The sequence below is a fragment of the Lichenostomus cassidix genome, unplaced genomic scaffold (assembly GCF_008360975.1).
Source record: "Lichenostomus cassidix isolate B80296 unplaced genomic scaffold, HeHo_3.0 HiC_scaffold_34, whole genome shotgun sequence".
Taxonomy (NCBI): Eukaryota; Metazoa; Chordata; class Aves; order Passeriformes; family Meliphagidae; genus Lichenostomus; species Lichenostomus cassidix.
In genome coordinates, this window is record NW_028147431.1 from 2,498,138 (window position 1) to 2,520,733 (window position 22,596).

General features: G+C 63.5%; 4 protein-coding genes across 14 annotated transcripts; 1 reads left to right on the top strand and 3 right to left on the bottom strand.

Moving 5' to 3' along the window:
* Positions 1 to 97: 97 nt before the first annotated feature.
* On the top strand, positions 98 to 2,928 carry AGFG2 (ArfGAP with FG repeats 2). 4 transcript variants are annotated; one of them, XM_085045262.1, is made up of 12 exons: positions 102 to 365; positions 650 to 743; positions 824 to 939; positions 1,023 to 1,119; positions 1,189 to 1,312; positions 1,430 to 1,543; positions 1,987 to 2,050; positions 2,139 to 2,182; positions 2,261 to 2,332; positions 2,412 to 2,471; positions 2,560 to 2,612; positions 2,706 to 2,928. In XM_085045262.1, exons 1-12 carry the CDS (start codon positions 130 to 132, stop codon positions 2,766 to 2,768), a joined length of 1,137 nt encoding a protein of 378 aa, XP_084901388.1. In that variant the 5' UTR covers positions 102 to 129; the 3' UTR covers positions 2,769 to 2,928. The 4 variants fall into 4 exon arrangements, 3 of the variants coding, with proteins under 3 accessions (XP_084901390.1, XP_084901391.1, XP_084901388.1); XM_085045265.1 differs by lacking the exon at positions 1,189 to 1,312 and having other exon boundaries at positions 99 to 365; XR_014847736.1 differs by lacking the exon at positions 2,139 to 2,182 and having other exon boundaries at positions 100 to 365.
* LRCH4 (leucine rich repeats and calponin homology domain containing 4) lies at positions 2,759 to 8,118 on the bottom strand. Of its 6 annotated transcripts, XM_085045257.1 has the most exons (17): positions 7,704 to 8,097; positions 7,067 to 7,211; positions 6,868 to 6,994; positions 6,685 to 6,790; positions 6,466 to 6,602; positions 6,323 to 6,396; positions 6,141 to 6,237; positions 5,989 to 6,046; positions 5,858 to 5,904; positions 5,727 to 5,773; positions 5,561 to 5,638; positions 5,327 to 5,366; positions 5,120 to 5,210; positions 4,999 to 5,045; positions 4,802 to 4,894; positions 4,343 to 4,405; positions 2,759 to 3,415 (listed from the first exon to the last, which is right to left on the bottom strand). In XM_085045257.1, exons 1-17 carry the CDS (start codon positions 7,897 to 7,899, stop codon positions 3,269 to 3,271), a joined length of 1,593 nt encoding a protein of 530 aa, XP_084901383.1. In that variant the 5' UTR covers positions 7,900 to 8,097; the 3' UTR covers positions 2,759 to 3,268. The 6 variants fall into 6 exon arrangements, 5 of the variants coding, with proteins under 5 accessions (XP_084901383.1, XP_084901386.1, XP_084901385.1 ...); XR_014847735.1 differs by lacking the exons at positions 2,759 to 3,415; positions 5,327 to 5,366 and adding an exon at positions 3,741 to 4,267 and having other exon boundaries at positions 7,704 to 8,090; XM_085045258.1 differs by lacking the exons at positions 2,759 to 3,415; positions 4,343 to 4,405 and adding an exon at positions 3,741 to 4,288 and having other exon boundaries at positions 7,704 to 8,095.
* A 534-nt stretch (positions 8,119 to 8,652) lies between these two features.
* Positions 8,653 to 13,767, bottom strand: PCOLCE (procollagen C-endopeptidase enhancer). Of its 2 annotated transcripts, XM_085045253.1 has the most exons (9): positions 13,271 to 13,767; positions 12,761 to 12,878; positions 12,025 to 12,283; positions 10,917 to 10,994; positions 10,552 to 10,676; positions 10,014 to 10,150; positions 9,353 to 9,621; positions 8,959 to 9,132; positions 8,653 to 8,877 (listed from the first exon to the last, which is right to left on the bottom strand). In XM_085045253.1, the coding sequence occupies exons 1-9, from the start codon at positions 13,765 to 13,767 to the stop codon at positions 8,735 to 8,737; spliced, it is 1,800 nt and encodes a 599-aa protein (XP_084901379.1). In that variant the 3' UTR covers positions 8,653 to 8,734. The 2 variants fall into 2 exon arrangements, with proteins under 2 accessions (XP_084901379.1, XP_084901380.1); XM_085045254.1 differs by lacking the exon at positions 10,917 to 10,994.
* Positions 13,768 to 13,867: 100 nt separating this feature from the next.
* KIF1C (kinesin family member 1C) lies at positions 13,868 to 22,298 on the bottom strand. 2 transcript variants are annotated; one of them, XM_085045250.1, is made up of 22 exons: positions 22,154 to 22,298; positions 20,961 to 21,084; positions 20,642 to 20,718; positions 20,392 to 20,571; positions 20,243 to 20,308; positions 19,707 to 19,885; positions 19,512 to 19,623; positions 18,853 to 18,930; positions 18,694 to 18,759; positions 18,490 to 18,565; positions 18,335 to 18,413; positions 18,120 to 18,241; positions 17,712 to 17,824; positions 17,521 to 17,600; positions 17,169 to 17,244; positions 17,000 to 17,079; positions 16,813 to 16,907; positions 16,454 to 16,537; positions 16,024 to 16,186; positions 15,884 to 15,941; positions 14,925 to 15,551; positions 13,868 to 14,600 (listed from the first exon to the last, which is right to left on the bottom strand). In XM_085045250.1, exons 2-22 carry the CDS (start codon positions 21,064 to 21,066, stop codon positions 14,094 to 14,096), a joined length of 3,024 nt encoding a protein of 1,007 aa, XP_084901376.1. In that variant the 5' UTR covers positions 21,067 to 21,084; positions 22,154 to 22,298; the 3' UTR covers positions 13,868 to 14,093. The 2 variants fall into 2 exon arrangements, with proteins under 2 accessions (XP_084901376.1, XP_084901378.1); XM_085045252.1 differs by having other exon boundaries at positions 22,123 to 22,281.
* Positions 22,299 to 22,596: the final 298 nt, after the last annotated feature.

Genomic DNA, 22,596 nt, shown 5'->3' on the forward strand with positions numbered 1-22,596 from the left:
AATCCCCTGAGGGCGCTGAGGGGACGGAAAGGGCGGGAAGAGCCGCGCGGCGCAGGACGGGGGGGGGGAGCCGCTCGCGGCCAATCAGCGGCGGCGCTCGGCGGGGGCGGGGCCCGCGCGAGCGGGAAGATGGCGGCGGGAGGCGGCGGCGGCGGCGGGCCGGGCGCGGGGCCCGGCGGAGGCCCCGGAGCCCGCAGGGGCAGCGCGGGCCGGGACGCGGAGGCCGAGGTTTGGTGCCGACGGGTGCGGGAGCTGGTGAGCGCCGTCCCCGCCAACCGGCTCTGCTTCGAGTGCGGCCAGCGCGGCGTCACCTACGTGGACATCAGCGTGGGCAGCCTCGTGTGCACCGGCTGTTCGGGGGCGCTGTGAGCGGGGCGGGGTGTGGGTGTGAGGGCGGGGCAGGGGAGCGGGTGTGGCTAATTTATTCATAAGTGGGCGGGACCATAGCGCGGCGGGTGTGGCCACTCTGGGCCAAGCTGTCGTTGATTGGCTGCGCTCGCTAGGGGCGGGGCTCAGGGGGAGGGGCCGTGGCCGAGGCACGTGGCTCTCCGTGAATCGGTTCTTGGATGCCACTTTTTTGAGAGAAAAAGCTCAGTTTTGGGGGTTTATGGGTGCAGGGGGGGTGCTGATCCCCTGAATCCCTACCCAGGCGGGGCCTGAACCCTCCCCACCGTGTCAAGTCCATCTCCATGACGACATTCACTGAGGCCGAGGTGCTGTTCCTGCAGGCACACGGGAATGAGGTAAAGGAGGTGCTGTGGAGGTCCTGCCCTCTGCATGCCACCCTGCCCACTTCCCAATGTCGCCTCCCCGATCCCCCCAGGCCTGCAAGCGGGTCTGGCTCGGCACCTTTGACCCCCGGACTTCGCTGCTCCCTGACTCCCGCGACCCCCAGAAGGTGAAAGAGTTCCTGCAGGAGAAATATGAGAAGAAACGATGGTATGAGAGGAGTTGGGGGCATGTTTACAGTGGGCAGCACAGCGTGAGGACCCCTCAGTCAATATTTTGCCCTCCCATGGCAGGTACGTTGCACCAGAACAAGTGAAACCCTCCCAAAGCACCACAGCAGAGCCTGCAGCCCCCCAGCTCCTCCATGGGGACACGGGGACACTGCCACAGGTGAGACCGGGCCACTTTCGGGGGTGCCCAGGGGCAATTCCTCCCCCTGACCTTGTGGTGCTCCCCCAGCCTCGCCCAGCCACCCACCGTCCCCCCCAGCCAGCCCGAAAGGCCAGCACTGACCTCCTGGCTGACATCGGGGGGGATCCCTTTGCCAGTCTCCCCCCAGGACCTGCCTTCACTGCGTTCCCCGGTGAGCTGTGGGCTTTCAGAGGGGCAGAGGGGCTTTCCGGGAGGGTCCTGGTCATGGAGCAGGGGGTCTCTTGGTGAGCTGGTGACCAGCTAGGAGTAACCCCAGCCCCCTCCCCAGGCCCAGCCCCTCCCCGCTCTGCTCTCCCCACTTTCGATGCCTTTGGAACCAGCCCAGGAGCACCAACTTTTGGGGGGGCTGTGCCCCCCTTCCACAGCCCACCCACCACCACAGGTACGCTGAGACCCCCAGGACTCCTGGGAGAGGGCTTGGTGTCCCCCTGCCACCCTGCGGGTGACTAGGGAGGGGTTTGCTGGCCCCCCAACACCCTTGGGACACTTTGGATTAGTGGGAAAGGGGGAGGTGGGAACGTCATTTCTTGTGGGGTTCTGGGGAGGGGGCTTGGCGTCCCACCAGCATTCCGTGGTGACTGTGGGGCCAACGGGGAAGGATTTGGTGGCAACCTGAGACCCCTGGAATTTATGGGGAGGGGGGAGGAAGTCCCCCCATCACATTCTGGGGACTGGTGAAGGGGTTTTGGGTTCTTTCCCACCCAGGATTAATATGACCCCCCCCCTTCAATCGAGTGCTTTTGGGGGGGTTTGGGGCTCTGTCACTCTAGGGTGTCCCAGGAGGTTTTTTGGGAAGCCTCCATAGTTTCTCTCTTGCACCCACAGGGGGTGTGGCTGCACAGGGTGGGGCCACCTCTGTTCTGCCCACAGGGGGAGGAGCTTCTGTCAGGTACTGACCCCCCTTCCCATCCCCCACCTTGCTGGGGGGGCAGGACCTGCCCCCTTCCCCCCTCACAGCTCATCCCTCCCCCCTGCAGCCTCTTTGGGACCCTCCGTGCCCCCCCAGCGCTGCCCTATGGGGGTAAGTCTGGGTTCAACCCCCCCTTGGGACCCCTAAAGGTAGGGGTGGCCCAGGGTGACACCTGTGCCCTCTTCCCAGGCTACACCAACCCCTTCACGGCCCCCGTGGCCCCCAGACCCTCCACCAACCCTTTCCAGAGCAACGGCCCTGGTGAGTGACCCCCTGACCCCCCACACCACCAGCTGGCGTGGGATCTGGAGGGTCCCCAATTCTGTGTCCCCTCTTTTAGGTGCTGCTTTCAGCATGCCTCCTGTTCCTGGGGGGTTCCCCAGCCCCTTCCAGGCTGATGGTAAGAGCCGGGGGAAGGGGGAATGTTAAATATTGTGGGGCAACCTCTGCCCAGCCCCTATACTGACCCCTCCCCATTTCACCCCCAGGGTTGCCTTTTGGTGGGTTCAACGTTGCCAAAGCTTCTACCAACCCCTTTGTGGTGAGGAGGGGCTGGGAGAGGGTGGTGGGGGCGAGGGGGGTTCCCAAACCCCCTTTCTCTGCTGCTGATCCCCCCCTTTTGTGCACCCCCCAGACGGTCCCGACCCCAACGGCCCCGTTTGGCATCAGGCACCGGACCACCAACCCTTTCCTGTAACTGCTGCTGCTCGGGGGGAGCTCAGCCCATTCCTCGCAGCCCCCCGGTTTGGGGGAGAGGGCCTGGAGCTGCATTGCCCCTCCTCCTCTGCCGGGACCAGGTTTTATTTTTGTTTTGAGAGATTTATCGTGATATCTAATATATATTCTATAGAAACGGCTTCGATCTTCGTACCTCCTTCGAGCTGAACCCTTCCCGCCGAAATCTCCCCTCCAATGTCCCCGGCGCTGGGTGGGGCCCTCACTAAAGATGGCTGCCATGGGGAAGGCCTCGGTTTGCCCTCACTAAAGATGGCTGCCATGGGGAAGGCCTCGGCTTGCCCTCAGTAAATGTGGTTGCCATGGGGAAGGCCCCGGCTTGCCCTCAGTAAATGTGGCTGCCATGGGGAAGGCCTCGGCTTGCTCTCAGTAGATGTGGCTGCCACACAGCCCCCTACCTGCCCTCAGGCCCGATGGCGGCCGAGGCCTCACCGCTGAGGGCACGGCTATGGCGGGCTGCCCTCAACAAAGATGGCGCCGAGCTCGCGCTGTGGGCGGAGCCTCGCCGGGGCTCCGGGAGGGGGGAGGGGAGGGATTAACGGAGGTCCCACGGGGGGAAAACCCCGAAGCGCTCCGGGGGGCTCGGGCAGCGCTCGGCTCCTCCAGCACCTGCTGGGGGAAGGGGGCAATTAGTGGGGTTAACTAAGGGAGTGCGTGAGTGGAGGCGGCACAGCACAGCTGGAGGGGAGCATCCCTTTTTGGGCACAGAAAGGGCGAAAACGGACAAAAAGCTGAGCAGTGGCAGCAGGAGACAGACAGGACTGAACTGCTCCCGAAACTAGTGACACCCCCCCCTACACACGTTTTGGTCCCACCCGGTGACTCCCTCCAATCGTCACATAGACAGGGATGCACCAAGTATAATTTTGGGAGAGGGGCACGTCCATACTTAGAACAGAAAAAATTATTATAATTAATTATAATGTCAACAATATAATAGTTAAATATAATAATTTTAATAATAATTAATTATAGTAAGTTTTGGTCATCCATATTTTAACATTCTTTCATCATAATTAAGTTACAATTAATTATAGTTATTAACTTATTACACTCACAGTCCCTTATAACAACTCATTATAATAACTCATTATAATGACAACTCATTATGATAATAAAAGCTTATAATAACAACTCATTATAATTAATTATAATAGGAATAATTAAGGAGGTCACACTCCCGGGGGGCAGGGGCAGAAGGGATTTAGCCCCTCCCCCTTCCCTGCCTCAGTTTCCCCAGCGTTAAGGCACAAGACGAAGGGGGGGCGAAAGGTGCAGAGGGGGGAGCCCCCCCCAGGGGTTTGGGAGCTCCCCCCGGGCCGGGGGGCTCCCCCGGGGTTTGGGGGTCCCTCAGCAGCCAAAGAGCGCACGGTGGGCAGCGACGAGCAGCGCCATGAGGAGGCCGTAGAAGAGGGCGAAGAGCAGCCCGGGGGGGGTGCGATGGGGATGTGGGGGCTTCACCTGGGGGGGACCCCGTGTCAGCTGTGGGAGGGCACAGGATTCCCCCAAAACCAACCTTCCCCCCCAAAACGGTACCTCAGGGACCCCCGAGCGCCGGCAGGGGAGGGGCTGCGGCGTCCGGCGGGTGCTGGGGGGGCTCTGGGAGGTGGAAAGAAGGAGGGTCAGGAAGGGTTAGGGGGGTAAATAAAAATAGGGAAAATGGAGAGCTTGGGGGAGTTTTGTGGGGCTGGGATTATGCAGGTGCCAGTGGCTTCAAAAAGGGGTTTTGGGGTGTTGAAAAGGGTCAGGGAGAGGTTGGATTCAGGGCAATTTGGGGGTATTAAAAGGCATTTGGGAGTTTGAAGGGGGCCTGGGGAAGGTAGAGGAGTTTTTGAGGAGTTCTGAAGGGGATTTTGTGATGAATGGAGGGCGGGGGGAGGTTTCAGGAGGGTCAGGGAGGTGTTTTGGAGTTCTGGTGGGTGCTGGGAGGTTTCAGGGAGGTGTTTTGGGCAGATACAGGAGGGTTTGGGGCATGTTTTGGGGGGTCGCACTCACAGCCCAGGGGCGCAGCCGGGCAGCCACGCGGCCAAGCAGCTCCGAGTCCTGCAGCTCATCCGGGAGTGGCAGCTGCAGCAGCGCCTCGAGGCTCTGTGAGGGTGGGGGGCACAGCAGGGACCCCCCAGAATGTGTGAGGGGGGAACAGAGCCCCGAAAACCCCATAAAATAAACAGGGAGGGGAGGGAGGTCGTTACCTGGCGCATCTCAGCGATCAGCTCCCGCCTGTCGGGGTCTGGGGGGACTGCGGGGGAGATTTGGATGGGGTCACGCACTGGCAGGGCACTGGGGAAGGGGACAAGGGGGGTCATGTCCTACCTGGTTTGGTGGCACTGTGGGAGGAGGAGGGGCTGAGAAAGGCACTGGTTTTTGGGGGAGCGGAGGGGGGACCGGGGGCTCCATCAGGATCCTGGGGGAGGGAGGGGCAATTAAGACTCCTGTTAATTAGAGCTGAGCACGGGGGAAGGGGTAATTAAGACCCGTGTCAATTAGGACTGAGCCTAACGAGGTCACCCAAGTCCTCACCAGCATTGGCGCTGTCCGGGGGGGTCTCTGTGGGGGTGTCCTGTGGGGGGTGAGAGGAGCCAGTGCCCAGCCCTTGTCCCCTGTCCCACCCCCATTCCTGATCCCATTCCCAACATCCCAAATCCACCCCCAATCCCTGTCCCAGTCTGCTCCCTCCTTCCCCACTCCCATCCCCAATTTCCAACCCCAAATCCATCACCCCAGCCCCAGTTCCCAGTCCCAAACCCACAGTACCTGTCCCAGTTCCTCTCCCTCTCTCTCTCTCTCCACACCTCCAGGTTCTTGGGGCGTCGCCGGGAAGTGGAGACCACCCTGCAGGGGGGAGGGGATCAGAACCACCCAAATTCCCCCGAGTCCCCAAATCCTCCCTGAACCCCCCACACCTCCCCAAGCCCCTCACCTGACACCCTCGGGGGTGTCACCTTTCGGGGTCTGGCTCTGCTGCTCCTGGGGGACAAAGAGGGGCCCAGCATTTGGGGGGGAACCCCAAAACTTGAGAGGGGGTCAGAGAGGGATTGGGGGTGACGTCACCTCAGGCGAGGGCTCCTCCTCGAGCTGCTCCGGATCACTGTCACCAGCTGTGGGGACAAGGGGGGTGACAGGCAGTTCCCAGAAGGTGACAGGAGGTTCCGAGGGGGTTTTGGGGGTCCCACCCCCCTCACCTGCCCCACTGCGCATCTCCCTGTGCTGCCGGGACGCCTCTGAGAACTCATCCGTGGACTGAAACAGTGCCAAAGGGAGTGCAGGGTGCGGGAGTAGGTTGGGGGACACTCAAAAATTCCCCTGTGCCCCCCAAAACCCCCCCAAATCCCACCTCATTCCCTGACCAGCGCTTGCTGCCACTGTCGACGCTGTGGAAGCCAGAGTCCAGTCCCCCCCGCTGCCGGAGGGGACACAGCTCGTCCGGGGGGCTGCAGGGATCAAACAGGGGTGAGAGACCTCAAAAACCCCCAGGAGGGGACAGCGGGGTCCCCCTGCTTTGAGCCTCCCCTTTACCATGCTGGCGGGGGCTGGGCGGCAGTCTCGGCTTCCAGGTACTTGAAGATGTGGACTTTGCCCTTCAGGCAGATCTGGGGGGGCACAGTGCAGTCAGGTGGTGCTTTTAGGGGGTCGGCAGGATTCCCCGGACCTCCCCTCACCTGGGCGGGGGGGAACTGGAGGGGGTTGTTGTCCGCCAGCAGGATTTGGAGGTGCCGGAGCCGCCGGAAGCAGCGCGGAATTGCAACCACCCGGTTGCAGGAGAAATCCAGGCGGATCAGGGGTAATTCCGAGAGCTCTGGCGGGGGAACACGGACACATGGGATCAACGGGACCCTCCCGAAGTGGCGAGGCCCACTCCCTCCGAGTCCTTCACCCACCCTCGGGCAGCGCCGCGAGCTGGTTCCGTCGCACGTTGAGGTCCCGCAGCGCCCGCATTTGCCCCAGCCCCGGCGGCAGCGCCCGCAGCCGGTTACAGCCGACATCCTGCGGAGCAAAACAAGGGTCAGGAGGGATCCCAACGCGACCCCCGCGGGGCTCGACCCCCGTCCCCCGGCGCTCACCAGCTGCCGCAGCGTGCGCAGGGCACCGAGGTTCGGGGGCAGCTGTGCCAGGCGGTTGTTACTGGCGTTGAGGATACGCAGCGGCAGAAGGCAGAGGCAGGCGGGCAGAGAGCTCAGCTGGTTGCGGCTGTGGGGGGCAGAGCGGGGTCACGGGGCGCTGCTGGACCCCCCAAATCCCCCTCTCGGGGCTGGGCTGTACCTGAGGTCCAGGTGCGCCAGAGCCTGGAGGTTGGCGATGGCCGGGGGGACGCTGCGCAGGCAGTTGTGGTACAGGCTGAGCCCCTCCAGCGAGACCAGGCGGCAAGCGGCCTCTGGCACCTCCCCGAAACGGTTCCGGGACAGGTCTAGGGGGACGAGGGGGACACGGGGGGACATGCGGGACAGGGACGGGGACTCATAGAGACGGGGGAGCCCGAGAGAGGAGAACTGATGGGAAGAAGAGACCTCCATGGATAGGGAGTGACAGGGACAAGTGACCCTCAGGGAGGGAGACTAATGAGGACAAAGAACGCTAAGGGATAAGAACAGGGGACGCAGATCCCCGGGGAAAGGGGTTCTGATGCCACCCCAACCACCCCAGCCCAGGATGGCACCCCCTTCCACTCTGTGAGGGGAAAACTGAGGCCGCCAGACCGCCTGGACCAGGCGCTCCGGCTCGTCCCGTCCCGTCCCGGCGCCTCCTCACCCGCCTGCGGCACCTCCCGCGGGCCTCGGGCTCCCGGAGGCGCCGAGGGAGGCGGGGCACCCGCCGCTCCCCCTCAGCGGGGCGAAACACCCCGAGTGACCCCGGGGTATGGGGAAGGGTCCGGGGTCCTGCCCCGGCGCCGCGGCCTCACCGGCCTGTGTGGTGTCGCTGAGGTCCCAGCGCCGCGCCGCCGCCACCGGGAAGGTGCGCAGCCGCCGGCCGGCCAGGCTGAGGGTGCCGGAGGCCTCTGCTTCTTCCAGAGCCCGCTCAGTGCCGGTTCCTCCAGGTAGGCGGCCCAGCGGCGGCAGCAGCTCAGCCGTGACGGCCCCCACCGCCCCCGCGGCCATGGCGGGCCCGGAGCTCTGCTCGCCGCGGCCGTCGCTTTTCGACTGAGCCCCTGGAGCTTCCGGACCCCGCCACGGGGGCAGGGCCAGCGCGGCAGCCAATCAGAACAAGGGGCGCGCAGGCAGGCTGCCAATCGGAGAAGGTGAGTGGGGGGCTCTGCCAGAAGATGTACGGAAGTTTGCTTTTTGATTGACAAAGAAAAAGACGAATGGACATCGAGCACCGAGGGGTGTGCTCCCAGACCGCAGCCAATCACAGCTGACGCGAAATCTCCACCAATCGCGAGAGAAAGGGCGGAGCTAGTTGCCTGGCAGCGGCCCCTAAAATTTGTGGTTCATCAGCCAATCGTATTTGAGGAGGCGGAGCAACGCCCGAGATTGACGTGTAACCAACCAATTGTGATTGACGCAATCCGAATGCATAGGAGCCCCGCAGGTGGGCGGGGCATAGCCACTTCACCAATCAGGAGTGACAGCGATGATTGACAGGTATCGAAGGAGAAGCAGAAGAAACGCATACCAGCGGTAAGCCACGCCCCCGGCGTGTCCGAAACCACGCCTCCAAGAGGCCACGCCCCTGCATCCGCCACACCCTCTCCTAAAATCCCCCTCCCGCCCCTCTTAAAGAAGCCGCACGGTTTAACGGGGAGAGCCCGGGGGGTCCCCGCCGGGTGTCCTTCACTTTGGCGAACCCAATCTGTGCTCGTCTGAGTGCGGAGCAAGAGCGAGGTCCCCCCAGCCCCTTCACTACCACACTCCAGCTCTGCAGCCTTTATTTGCATATGTGCGGGGGGCGTCCCCCCAACTCGAGGGGGTCCGGGGGGGCTCGGGAGGAGTCTCAGGGGGTCCCCCGACACGGCCGCTTGCTGAGGTTCCCCAAAACCTGCTGCTGCTGCGGGCGGTAGGGCACGACGAAGGCGTCGGGGGGCAGCAGGGCACCCCCGTCCCCCCCCAGCCGCCCCATCAGGACATAGCTGGAGCCTGGAAGAGATTTGGGGAGGGGGTTTCAGGACCTGGAGGGCCACAGAGACCCCTCCCCCAGGCCTCCGCGGGTACACCCACCTTTCTTGAGCGCGGGGCAGAGGCGACAGGGCAGCTGCAGCCGCAGCGTGGCGCCCTTGGCCGGCTGGGGGATCTCCAAATCCCCCGACTTGTAGAGGCTCAGCACAGACACCACGGCCCAGCCCGGCTCCTGGGGGGGGCCCCGTGACACCGATTTCACTGTCCCCGTCAGCACTGGAGGCACAGGAAGGGGGGAGTCAGACACTCCCAAAACCTCAGACACCCCCCTGATTTGGGGTTTGGGGAGCCCAACCTCCCCTTCCCTCCCCGACCCCATTTTGGGGCTCTCCCAGTCACCGTTCGTCCTATTTTGGGGGTCCTCACCCACCCCCAACCCCCTGTTTTTGGGGAATTCTCTACCACTTTCCCCCTCATTTTTTGGGAGGGTTCTCACCGAAATCGCTGCTGCAGAAGTTGCTCTGGAGCGTCCCGGAGCGGCGGCAGCGCTGGGGACAGGGGGTCCCCACAGGGGGGGCCGTGGGGGGCTCCGCTTTGGGGCTCGGGGGGGGTTTCCCCTTCCCGCCTCCCCGGGGTTTTGCGGGGGGGGTCTCGGGGGCGCTCCCCCGGTCCCGCAGGGTATAGGTGGCCGAAAAGCCATCGGCGGTGACGCTCAAATCCGACACGAACTGCACCAGTAGCTCCGAGGAGCTGGAGAGGATGGGGCTGGGGGGACACGGGGGTCAGGGGAGGTTTTCGGGGGGACACGGGAGGGGCTGGGGGGATCCAGGGTGGGGGATCAGGCGGGGTTTAGAGGGTCAGGATGAGGGTCGCAGAGGTCCAGGGGGGATCCGGAGTAGTCGGGATGGTTTGGAGGCAACGGGAGGAAATCGGAGGGGTCGGGAGGGGTTTGGGGGAGTCCCAGGTGAGTTTCGGGGGATGGTCAGGGGGGCTTGGGGGGAGCAGGTTGCTGTCAAGGGGGATAAGGGTGGTTTGGGGAGGGTCAGGGTGGATTTAAGAGGGATCAGGATGGATTTAGCAGGGATCGGGACAGTTTGTGGGGCTCACACGGGGTTGGGGCAGGTTTGGGGGGCTGCGGGAGCTCGGGGAGGGCTCACCCGGGGGTCTCCTCCCCGCAGAACCGCCCGAGGCGCCGCGCGTCGTCCCGCGCCCCCCCCTCGAACACGGCCACGTAATCGTAGCGACAGTGGGGGTCGGGCTCCACGTCGAACTTCCCGAACCGCAGCTCCACCACCTGCACCCCCGCAAATTCAACTCAGCCCCCCGACCTCGGATCCCTCTGGACCCCTCCGGGTCCCCTCAACTCCTTCAGACTTCCTCCCCGTGCCAAATTCTCCTGAGACTCCCTGAACCATCGTGGTTCCTCCTCAACCACCCCCCCACACCCCCTTGTGACCCCCGCAAAGGATTGCAGCCCCCCCCTCCTGCCCCCCCCAGACCCTTCTGGCTCCCCCAGCCCTCCTCGGACACCTGCAAAGCCCTCCTGACCCACCTCCCCCCCACCATCCCCCAAATACCTTCCGACCCCCCCAAATCCTCCTGACAGTCCCAAACCACCCCGGTGTCCCCCTAACCCCCCCAACCCACCTCTGAACCCCCCGCTCCCCTTCTTCACCCGCCCAGGACCCCCCAAACCTTGTCGGGGGGGGCCACGATGTGCCAGGAGCAGCTGATCCCGGGGGGATAATTCTCCTCTGGCCAATTTGGGGTGTTCAGGCTCCCCTGGGGCTTCTCCAGCCGCCCCCCACAAAACTGATGCTCTGGGGGGGTGGGCAGGGCGTGGTCACATTTTTGGGGGGCACAGACACGTATGGACAACCCCCCCGCCCCCATTTCCCGCACCGCCGGCGTTTCCTCTGTCCCTGAAACCCCCCAAAACTGGGGGGGAAATTAGGGGGGGCGCTGCCAAAACCACCCTGGGACTGGGGGAGGATATGGAATTTGGGGTGCAAGACCCCCCCCGGGAGTGTTTTTGTAAATCTGGGGGGGGTCATACTCACCGTCAAAATAGTGCCAGGACTCCCCGAAAAAATGGGGTTTATTAAAGACCCCCGAGCGCCGCCGTCCCTGGGGGGGCCCTGCAAAAGGGTTGGGCTGGGTTGGGGGGGGCCCTGCGGGGGGCTTCAGGGAGGGTCCGTGTGGTTTTGGGGGTCTCCATGGGGGCTCTTGGGGTATCTATGGGCTTTTCCAATGGATTTTTGGGGGCTCCACGGTGGATTAGGGGGGATTTGCGATATTCCATGTGGTTTTGAGGGTTCTCCATATGGATTTGGGGGAGTCCACGGGGGTTTTGGGGGTCTCCGTCGGGGTTTGGATGGTTTTGGGGGGGTCTCCTCTCCGCCGGCGGTGCTCCCTGTCCTCTTTTCCCCCTCAATTTTGTGCCATGCTTTCCCTCATTTTTTCCTGACACTTTGCCCCATTTTTCCTTCTGGCTTTTCCCTCAAAATTTTCCTTTCCTTTCAGTCATTTTTTCCCTCAGTTTTTTTTTTCCTCTTCAGTTTCCCCCCCTCATTTTTCCTTTTCTTTTTCTCTCATTTTTCTCCTTTTCCCTTCACAGTTTTCCCTGCCTTTCTCCTCAGATTTTTCTTCCTTTCTTCCTTCGGACTTTTCCCTCATTTCCTCGTTTTCTCTTCACACTTTCCCATTTCTTCCTCACACTTTTCCTTCATTTCCCTCTTTTTTTCCACCCTATTTCCCTCCATTTCTCCATCAGGGTTTTCCCCTTCTATTCTCAATTTCACACCCTTCGCTCCTCTTCCATTCACACTTTCTTCTCATTCGCACTGTTTTCTCCTCACACTTTTCCCAGTTTCCCCCCAGCTCTGCTTCTCCCTCTTTTCACATCTCACTCCACAACCCCCAGGACCTCCTGGAAAGTGTTTTGGCCTCTCAGCCCACATCGTTTTGGGGGTCTCCATGGGGGTTTGGGGTCTCCACAAGATTTTGGGGGTGTTGCTATAGCGTTTTGGAGTTGTCCACATTTTCAGGCATCGCCTTGGGTGGTTTTGGGTGTGTCCCTGTGGGATTGTCCCTGCTCCCCGCCGGCGGTGCTCCCTCCCCCTTGGTTTTTTTTGGAGGGTCTCCCCCCGCAGTCCCTCTCTCACCCACCGTTGGTCGGGGGGCTGCCGGCGCTGAACCAGGCCAGGAAGCCCCTCCCGGCCGTGCCGCCATCGCTCTCCATGTGCAGCCGGAGCCGGTTTTGGGGCGCCCGCAGGGCCCCCGGACGGAAGGTGCCACAGAAGCGCCCCAAAAGCGGCGCCCCGGGGCCGTGGCCCCCGAACACCGAGAGGGCGTCAAAGCGACACAGAGGGTCCGGCTCCAGGTCGAAGACACGGAAGGACAGGGTAGCCACCTGGCCCTCGGGGACCTAGGGGATATTGCGGGGTCACCACTAAGCCTTCGGGCAGCTGGGGGATGATGGGGATTTGGGGACATCGGGGTGTCACCACCTGGTCAGGACATGGGGACTTCGGGGTGGCACCACCTGGTCTTCACGGACCTAGGGGGGCATGGGGATATTGAAGGGCCAGGATGGACACCAGGGGACATCGGGAATGCTGGGGACATTGGCATATTACCACTTGGCCCTTGGGTTTCTGAGGGGATGGCATGAGGTCGCATCAGGGGAACACATGGGAGAAACAGAGCAGTGTCACCACCTGTCCCGCAGCCCCCCGCGGGGCATCTGGGGGACATCTGGGACAGCCAAGGGGGAGCCCCAGCGTTTTGGGATGCCCGAGGGGGCATTGGGATGTCTCCGGATGGGTTGAGGTGACCTGGGGCAGGCGGCTTTGGGAGGGAGGTGAGGTGTGTTGGGTTTCAGGATGCCCCGGGGGGTTCGTACCGTGATGGTCCAGGTGCAGTTGCTGCCGGGTGGGTAATGCCGGGGGAAGCCCTCGCTGGCGATGAACCCCGACTCCCCGCGATGGTCCCCCCCGCACGGGAACACCGGGAACACCGGCCTAGGGGTACACGGGGGCGATCATGGGGGGCCCAGACCAGGGGAAAACCGGAACTCGGAGGCTCCCAGACCCCGGGGAGAGGTACCGGGCTATGGGGGGGGTGCTGGTTCCGGGGAGTTTTGGGGGAATCCCAGGTCGGAGGTGGATCCTAGCTCGTGGTTGGGGTTCTGGACCGAGGAAGAAAGCCCCGGTGCCCGGGGGATGTCCGGGGCCGCAGGGGAGACGCGGACAAGGGTGTCCTGTCCCGGGAATGTTCCGCCTCGTGCCAAGCCCCTTCTCCGGGGGTGTCGGTCCCGTCCCGGGGTGCCACGTTCTGGGGGAGGTCCCGTCCCGGGGGTGCCGTATCGTATCCTGCCCCGGGGCGTCCCGTCCAGTCCCTGGGGTGCCGTTACCTGGTGGCGTTGGGCCGGGCGCTGGGGTGGGGGCTCGGCGCCGTGTCCTGCCCCGCGGCCCGGGGGGGGCTCAGAGCCCCCAGCGCCCCGAGCAGCAGCAGCGGCAGCGGCCGGAGGCGACTCATGGCGCGGCCGGGCAGGGGCGAACGGGGCCGGGGGGGGGACCGGGGACACGGGGAGGGATGGGGGGCGCGGTGATGAGCGGGAAGGGGCGTGGCCTCATCGTGACACGACCAAAGGGGCGGGGCTCGTGGCCCCCAGCCCTGCGCTGCCGGCGTGGGAAGGGCGGTGCTTGCATATGCCACGCCCAACACAGTGGAAGGGGTGGAGCCACAGGAGGAGACAGGGCATCTCCAGCACTGCCGCCTGCGGTGGTGGCGCTTTCTAAAACGCCACGCCCACAACACGACCAGAAATGGAACGGATGGGACAGCAGGGCCTGGGCGGAGCTTGCTGACACCGCGCCCCCGACTCGGCCCAGAAAGGGGCGGTGGCATCACTTGTAGGCGGAGACTCCATTAGGCCCCGCCCCAAAGAGGCGTGACCAGCGGCTGCCAGGCTGGAGTGGGCGGGGCCAGCAGAGAGGAGGCACCAGAATGGGGGGGGCCCCGTAATGAGGCGCTTCCTTTTAATTAGCAGGATCCCCCTTAACCGGGGGCTCCTCCTGACAAAGGGCCCCTCCCACAGACACACACACGCGGCGGGGGGGGGCAGTGTGACAGCAGCTGGGGGCTTCCCCGGCGGGGAGACCCCCCGATTGTGGAGGTGGGAGAGGCCGTGATTGTCCATTTGGGGAGGGCCTGTCCCCAAAATCCCACACCCCCTAAGGGATGGGGCCCCGCGCCTTCAGGTCGGGGGCTGAGTGCTGGCGGCGGACACGGGGTGGGGGCGTGCCCACGGGGGAAGGTGGGGACCCCCCATCCAGGGATCCCCGGCGGGGACGCCCCGAGGGAGGGGGCGGCGGGGGGGGCCTGTTTTCGGCTTGGGGGGAATCCCCCCCACTCCCCCAGGCCAGGCGGTGCTGGGGGTTGCTCTTGAAGGGGAAGCGCAGCTTGGAGTCCTGGGGGACCGGGTGGAAGCGAGGGGGTCGGCGGGGGGCCTGGGGGGGCTGCAGGCCTCCCCCCATGAGCCGGGCCTGCTCCTGGCGCAGCCAGCGCAGCCGCCCCCGCCGGAATGCTGGGTCCTGCTCCATGAGCCGGCAGAGCCGTGCCGCCGCTGCTGAGGGGGGAGAAGGAGGGGGAGACCCCCTGTCCGTGCTGGGCTGGGGGGGCTCCTGGGGAGGGTCCTGGCAAGGTTCTTGGGGGGGCGGTTCAGCTTCATCACCATCGTCCTATGGGGGAGGAGAGGGGGGTTACAGGAGTCTAGGAGTGCTGTGGGGCAGGAAGGGGGGAGTTGTGGCGTGGGAGGGACACTTAAGGGTGTCAGGGAGTGGGAAGGGGCAGATTTGGGGGGCCAAGGGAAGCTGGGATCTGTTAGGGGACTGTGGGGTGCTATGGGGCAGGTGGGACCCACTCCAGGGTCCGGTGGGGACAGCTCAGGGATGCTCCAGGAGGTTGTGGGTTAGGCCGTGGGCGCTGTGGGCAGACAGAACCCATGCCAGGGCTCTTTGGGATGCCATGGGTCAGGCTCTGGGGTGCACGGGGACATCCCTCACCAGCGGCAGTGGGATGACACGCTCCATCTGCCCCACACGGTCTCGCAGGGCCCGGATCTGCTCGTCCTTGGCACTGTTCTGTCGCTTCACCTCGCGCAGGATCCCCGCCAGCCTGTCCAGGTGCAGCCGCAGCCCCTCCACCTCGCTCACCTGCTCACCAGGGCCACCGCTGCCACCGCCCTCGTCTTCCTCGCCGCCACCCACGGCATCCCACACGTCCCTGGCCACGGCGCGCCAGCCGTCACGCTCGGTGGGCTCGCGCTTGCCGTGGCGCCGGCACAGCTCCCGCAGCCGCGCCAGGCTCAGCGCCTCCAGCTCGCGCCGTGCCGGCCGCGGCTCCCGCAGGGCCACCTCGAGGCTCAGCTCCCGCACAGCCTGGGCTTTCAGGTCGGCCATGGTCACCCACGGGGATGGGGAGGGGGACGGCGAGGACGGGGTCGGGGATCCCCGCCGGCGCTGCGGGATCTGGTAGACGCGCAGAGGCTCCCGGCGCTTGCCCGGCGTTGGCACGGGGAGCCCGGCACGGCGCAGCACTGAGCGCACGGCGGGCGCCGGCAGTGCCTGGCGCAGCGACGAGATGAGGCGCCAGCCGGCCTCATAGCAGCGGGGGTCGTCAGCGGCGGGGGGCTGCTGGGGGACAAGGGGGACACATTTAGGTACTTGGGGGCTGCCCAGCGTGGAGCTTGGGCAGCCAGGGGAGCTCCAAGGGATACCCAGAAGATCCCCGAAGGACATCCAGGACACTCATGGGGAACTAAGGCGACCCAGGGGACAACTGTGACACCCAGGGGCAGCCCAACTGCATCCAAAATCCAAAGGACCTGGGTGACACCTGTGACACTCAGGGACTATCTAAGGGACACCTGTGTGACATGCAGGACATTCGGGGGACACTAAAGTGACCCAAGGAACCCCCAGGGAAGCCTGGAATTCCCAAATGATCCCCATGCCCCCCTCACCTGTGGCTGCTCTGCTGTTTCCTTCTCCAGCTGGGGTTGGCTCTCCAGGTCCTGGAGCCTGGGGTGGGAGGGACACATGGGGTGAGACCTCCCAACTATCCCCAGGGCGGTCCCCATGTTTCCCTGGAGGAGGGCCCCACCTCTGGAGGCGCATGTCGATGCCCTGCTGCTCCAGCAGCTCTCGCTGTGCCAGGTTCCAGTCCGGGGGGGGCCCGGGGGATGCCCCCCGTTCCCGTTCCCGCCGCGCCTGCTCTGGGTGCGTGAAGCGGAATACGTGGTTCTTCCCCAAAATGAGGCGGTTGCCTGGTTGGGGAGGGTTGGAGGAGTCACAGGGGGATTTAAGGGAAATTTGGGCAGGGTCACAGAGTTTTGGGGGGATTTAGGTGGGAAAGGGGGGTGTCATAATGGATTTGAGGGAAAATTTGGGGAGGACACAGGGATTTGTAGGAGGTGGAGGGGACTTTGGGGGGCATGCTGGGATTTTTGGGAGGGTTCAAGGGAGAAACACAGGGATTTGGGGGGCATTGCAGGGAGAGACAGGGATCTGGGAGGGCTTTGGGGGGTCCCTACCCGACTTGAGCACCACCGGCTCCGTCACCTGCTTCCCGTTGACGTAGGTCTCAGCCCCTTCACACGGCTCCAGGGTCACCACAACTTCAGGTGGGGACAGTAAGGGGAGGGCGAGTCACCTCCCAGCTAAACTGAGGTGGGGGAACCCCAAATCCCCTCCCCAGCCTCCCTCAAATTCCCCCAACCCCACGACCTTCCCTGTCCCACCGGCACAGGGGAGCAGTACCTGGGGAGGGCTGCAGTGACCTGCTCCAGTGGCAGCATTTAGGTGGGGGGAGAAAGAGGAATTAAGGTGTGCCAAGAGGGGGCAGGGCAAGGGGGGGCACCCCAAAATCTGGCGCCCCCCCCGAATTGCGTACCTTCCCCCGAGGGGTCAGGGCAGCTGCGGAAGAGGCAGTGCTGCTCCCGGATGAACGGCCCTGACAACTTGATGTCCACATCCACCTGGCCCACCCTGGAAGAGGGGGGCACAGGGCAAATTGGGGTGACCCAAGGGGTCTGCGGGTCCCTGAGGGGGTTTTGGGGGTGCCTTAGCTCACTGCTCACCTGGTCACACCATCCTTGATGTGGTAGAGGAGGCACTCGGACATCAGTGGGTCCTCATTGAGGTTCACCAAGTGCGGGGTCTTTTGGGGGAGGGGTGCACAAAAACAAAACCAGAGTAAGGGTGGAGGGTCCCTCGTGTTTGGGACTCCCCCAGCCCCCTCTGACTTGCCTTTTTAGGTGAGAAGACGCCAACGGTGCCACCATCCTCCCGCAGAGCCACCCCCATCTCAGCCAGCAGTGCTTCCCTGGGGGGACATGGGGAACTTGGGGCAGGCCCAAAAGGGTGTGGAGGGGCCCAGAGGGCTTTGGAGATTGTCTGGGGGAGTTTAGGAAGTGTCGGGGGGGTGGTATGGGAGGGCTATGGGGGCACTGGGGGGTGCGTAAGGAGCATTTGGGTTGACAGTGGTGGGGCTGTGGAGAGTTTGCAGGCTATTTGGGGGCATCAGGAGGGGATTTAGAGGAACTGTGGGGGGATTGGGGAACGTTTGGGGTCATGGTGGGGGTTTGGGGCCTCCCCTCACCGCTCCAGCCTCAGGGCCTCTGTCCGCCGCAGCTTCTCCTCCCACGTCTCGTTGAGCTCTGCGATGATTTTCTCTGTCTCCTACGAGGAGCAATGATTTTGGAGGGGTCCTACACAGTGTTGGGGAGGGTATCACAGACCCCCTGGGTCCCAGTGGAACGAGGGAGGGGCTGGGGGGTGTCTTGGGGTCACCTGCAGTCGCTCCATGGCCTCAGTGGGACCCAGGGGGGACTCCAGCCCCGGAGCCCCGTTGAAGGTGGGGGGGGTCCCGGCAGGGGGGGCAGAGGGGGTGGTGTCGGAGAGACCTGTGGGGAGATGGGGGCTCAGTGGGGGGGTGCTGCCTCCTGCACCCCCATATCAAATCCTAACTGCTCCCCCAGCACTATAGATGTGCCCCTCAGATGGTCCCCCAAACCTCCCGTGCCCCCAAACCCCCCTTAGCTCTGCCCCCAAATCTCTTCTGCCCCAAAACTACTCTGCAACTAACACCCCAAATCTGTCCCGCCCTACAAAATCCTCTAAATCTGACCCCCAGACCCTACAAACCCCTTTAACTCCCTGCCCAGAGCCCCTTTTAACCTCATCCGCCCAGCCACTCACCCTGGGCACTGAGCAGCTCCCGCAGCCGTGTCACCTCCTCCCGCAGCTCCCGGATCAGCCGCGCGTTCGGGTCCTCGTTGATCACGGCGTGGCACCGGATCTGCTTTGTGCGGTCAGCGTAGCTGGGGGAGGAAAAAAGGGGCAGGATCAGGGCTGGCACTCCACTCCCCACACCCCAAAACCCACGGAGGACCCCCCAAAGCCCCCTCCCTCACCGCAGGGTGCTCAACGTCTCCTCATAGTTGCTGTCAGCCGGGCTGAGCGCTGCAATCATGGCTGTGCGCGAGTTCCCACCTGTGAGGATGGGGTTAGTGGGGGCTGGGAGACCCCAGAAACCTCCTCACTCTCCCCAGCTATCCCCCAGACCCACCCAGGTTCTCCTTCAGCAGCCACGTCAGCACTGAGTCCCGGTATGGGATGAAATCCGGCTTCTTCTTCTTGCTGGTCTGTTGGGGAGGGGCAAAGAGGAAAGGGGGGGTCGTGTGGGCTCCCCCAAAAAGGGGGGGGGGACCCCCGAGGGTGGGGGGGGACACCACAGGGTGTAGGGAGGGAGGGGGCATCCCCCCAGACTCACCGCCTCAGCCAGGGCGGAAATGACCTTGCCCAGAGTGGTCAGGGACTTGTTGATGTTAGCACCTTCCTGGGGAGGGGGAGGACGCGGAGCAAGGCTCAGAGGGGCTTTGGCGGGGAGTCACCCCCTCTTTTTGTGGGGTGCAGGGGCATCACCACTCACCTTGAGGCGGATGCCCTTGGCCCCCGAAGCGTCAGCGCGTTCGCTGCCTGCCAGGTCTACCAGGCTGATGCGGCTCACCTGGGGGAGCAGGGGGGGTTGGGGGGCTCTAGGAGGGAATTTAGGGGGGAAACGGGGGTTGAGGGCATTTTGGGGGACTTGGGGGGGTGTTGTGGAATTGTGGGAGTAATTTGAGGGAGGTGAAGGAATTGCAGGGGGAGTTTGCAAGGGACGTAGGGGAAATTTACCGATTTTTGGGAGGAGATTGGGAGGATTTGAAGGAGATTTTGGTGGGAATTCGGGGATATTTTCAGGAGCACGGGGGAATTCAGCAGGGATTTTGGGGAAATTCAGAGGGAACAGTGGGTGACAGGGGAATTTTGAGGATGCTTTCAGGGGCTGTAGGGCTGGATTCAGGTGGTGATTTTGGAGGTGACTCAAAGAGGTTTAGGGATGACTTTAGGGGACTCTCAGACTGACTTTGGGGCACCCCATGTCTTTTCTGCAGCGAGATCACTCGGGGTTGCAGCAGCGCCGGCTGAAGATGACGGTGAATTTTGGGGGGACTCAGGAGATTTCAGGGAGTGTTTTCTGGGGGAATTTTAGGGTGATCCAAAATTGGGGTGGGGGGATTTAGGAGGTGATTCTGAGGCTCTCCTGACCTTCTCCGTGGTGAGGTCACTGAGTGGGTCCCGGCGGCGCTGGCTGAACACAATGGTGAACACGGCATGCGAGCGGCTGCTTGTCTCGTTCATATTCGTGGCTGCCACTGTCCTGTGGGGGAGTTTGGGGAGACCCTTGGTACCTGAGGGAGTCTGGGGGGTTGGGGGTGCCCCTGTGCCCCTCTGTGCCCACACCTGGCCTTGTTGCCGCTATCCATGAGGTCGGCGATGTCGGTGAAGGACGCGACGGCGAGACGTGACAGGTCCTGCACGTAGGGCCCGAGCAGGGGGTGTTCTCGCACCCGCAGCCCCCCCCGGCTCTTGGGGTTCAGCAGGTCCCTCACCCGCTCGCAGTAGATCTCCAGGTAGCTCACCTGGGGGCCCCAAGAGGGTCAGGAGGGGCCTCCAAAACTCAGGGAGGTTGGGGGGTGAACTCGCAAAATGGTGGCAAAGAAACACCCAAGCTGGGGCAAGTGAATACCCAACTTTGGGAGCACACCCCCAAATTGATGGGGATGTCGGGGCTGAGTGCCCAAAATGGTGATAGGGGAAACCTCCAAACTGCTGGGGCAAGGGGACAGCTGAGCCCCCAAAATGTTGGGATGAATGGCAGATAAATGCCCAAACTGCTGGGGAGGGGTGGGGTGAGTCTGCAAGAGCCGAACGCCCAAATTGACCAGGGGGTATCTGCAAGCAGGGGTTCGTGCTCTGAATCCCCAAATCCCCCTCACCTCCACAGAGAAGGAGAGTTCAGGTGACCCTTCCCGAGCGACACGGGCAAACAGATCCTCGCAGAGCTGCAGGCGAGTGGCGTTGAGCTGGGGGCCTTGGGGGGCTCCAGCCCTTCTCAAACTCCCTGGGAGACCCCCGGGCCCCAGACCTGCGGGATGATCCCACGCTGCCCCGGCTCCTGCCGCCCCATCATGGTGTAGGACTTGCCGGCCCCAGTCTGGCCATAGGCCAGGATGCAGACGTTGTAGCCCTCGAAGGCGTGTGCCAGCATCTCCTCCCCGATGTCCTGGTACACCCGGCGCTGCGAGGCGAAGTTTGGGTCCTCCTCCTGTGGGGGAGTGAGTGAGGGACCCCCCAGAGCCACCTGCAGGTCCCCCTGCACCTGCCCCAGCACTCACCGAGGTGTGGGACCAGTATGAGTAGTCGAAGGTGAATTGTTTAGTGGCGTCTTTGGGGAGCTTGGGGTTGGTGATGCCTGGGGTGTGGAAGTGACAGTGGGGTTGGGGTGATCCCCTCACGTCACTCTCACCCCCCACAGCACTGTCACCCCCCCAAAAAACCTCTCTGTTGCTATTTTTAGCCCGGCGGCAGCTGGTCCTCTGGGCCTGAGGCCAGCACAGGACAAGGACGGAGTGGGGGGGGTCCCACACTGCAATTCCCCACCCCTGGGGGTGTCCCCTCCCGAGACGCCCCCCCCGCAACGCGACCCCCACTTACAGGTGGTGTTCCCTTGCATCTGGATAACGCACTTGGCCTGGCGGCTGCTCTCCCGTGCGCTGAAGGGCCGGACTCTGACCGCCACCTTCACCGAGGCGCCCGCCATGCCCGTGACACCGTCACCCTGTCGCGACAGAGGGACGTCACACCCCAGGACGCCTCCGCGAGGTTTGGGGGACCCTTACCCACGCCCACCCCCAGCAACGCCCCAGCCAGGGTTGCAGGGAGGGAAGGGGGGGCCGGATCCGTGTCCCTCCCTCAATCCCGCCCAAGGAGAGCCCTAAAAATAACCTGGGGCGGTGCCGGGTGAGGTGGTGATGGAAGAGCTCCCCCGATCCTCCCCAGCACCCCCAAAGCACAGGTGGCACTTTGGCAGGGTCAAAAGTCAGGGGTGGAGGCAAAGGCTGGGGTTTGGGGCAGGGAGAGAGGAAGAAGGGGGAGAGGAGCCCCCCTGGATCCCCCCCTTCCCAGGTGATTCCAGGTCAGCATAAACAGCACGTGACACCCCCGATCCCGCCCCCGACTGTCACTGACCCCAAAGAAAATGCGGGGGTCCCATGCCGGGCCTGAGCCCTCCCACCATGGAAAACAAAGGCTGTGACCCCGTGACCCCGAGAGACCCCAATACCAGCATCAACGCCCTATACCACTCCTAAACCTGCCTCTACACCCCTGAGACATTGCCAAACACCCCGTGAGCCTCTGTAAACCTGCTCCTACACCCATGTGACCCCATAAACACACTCTCTCCACCCCTGAGATCCTCCAAACTCCCAGTGAGATTCCTGTACCCTACACACCTGAGCTTCCTCAAACGCCCCTATAATCCTCCTAAAATTGCCCCTATAACTCTGTGACCCCCTAAACCCAATTCCTACGCAACTATAACTCTTTAACCTCCCCTATAGGATCCCTAAACCTCAGGCCCCTTAGGGACCCGAGCCCCCAAGACCCCCGTGACACCCCGTAAAGCGATACCCCCAAGAGACCGCTACAGCCCCCTATAACCCCTCTAAATCTACCCCTACGTCCCCGGGAGCCCCCTAAACCGACTTTCCACACCCCTCGGACCCCCCAGGACCTCCTACTGTCCCCCTAAACCTGCCCCTACGCCCTTGCGACCCCTCTAAATTCTCTCCCCGAGCCTCAAGAGCCCCCAAACCTGCGCCCACGGCCCCGCCGCTGCCGCTCACCGGCGCCGCGGTGCCGCATCCCCTCGCCCCGGGAGTTCCCGGGCCGCCGCTGCCGCTGTCCCCGCCCGGGGGCTCTCCGGGGCTGCGGCCGCGCCCGGGCCCGGCAGGGCTGGGCCGCCCCGGGGGCGGGGCGCGGAGCGTGATGCGGGAGGGGCGGGTACCGGTGCTCCGCCTCCTCCTAAAGGGGCAACGTGCTAAGGATGCGGCCGGCCGCTGGGACGTCTTTTCCTATTTTTCATATAATTGAAACGTTATTGTTTAGTAGTTATGTAGTTCGGCAGGACAATTTTGCGTTCTAACCGTAGTGTTTATTGCGCCGATAAGACTGAATAGGTGTGAATTCACTTGTGTAATAAACAAAGGGACGAATAGCGATAGACTCGCGCCGTTCAATTAACGAAGTTTATCATTAGGCGACTCCCCGCCCACACGACCCCGGGTGA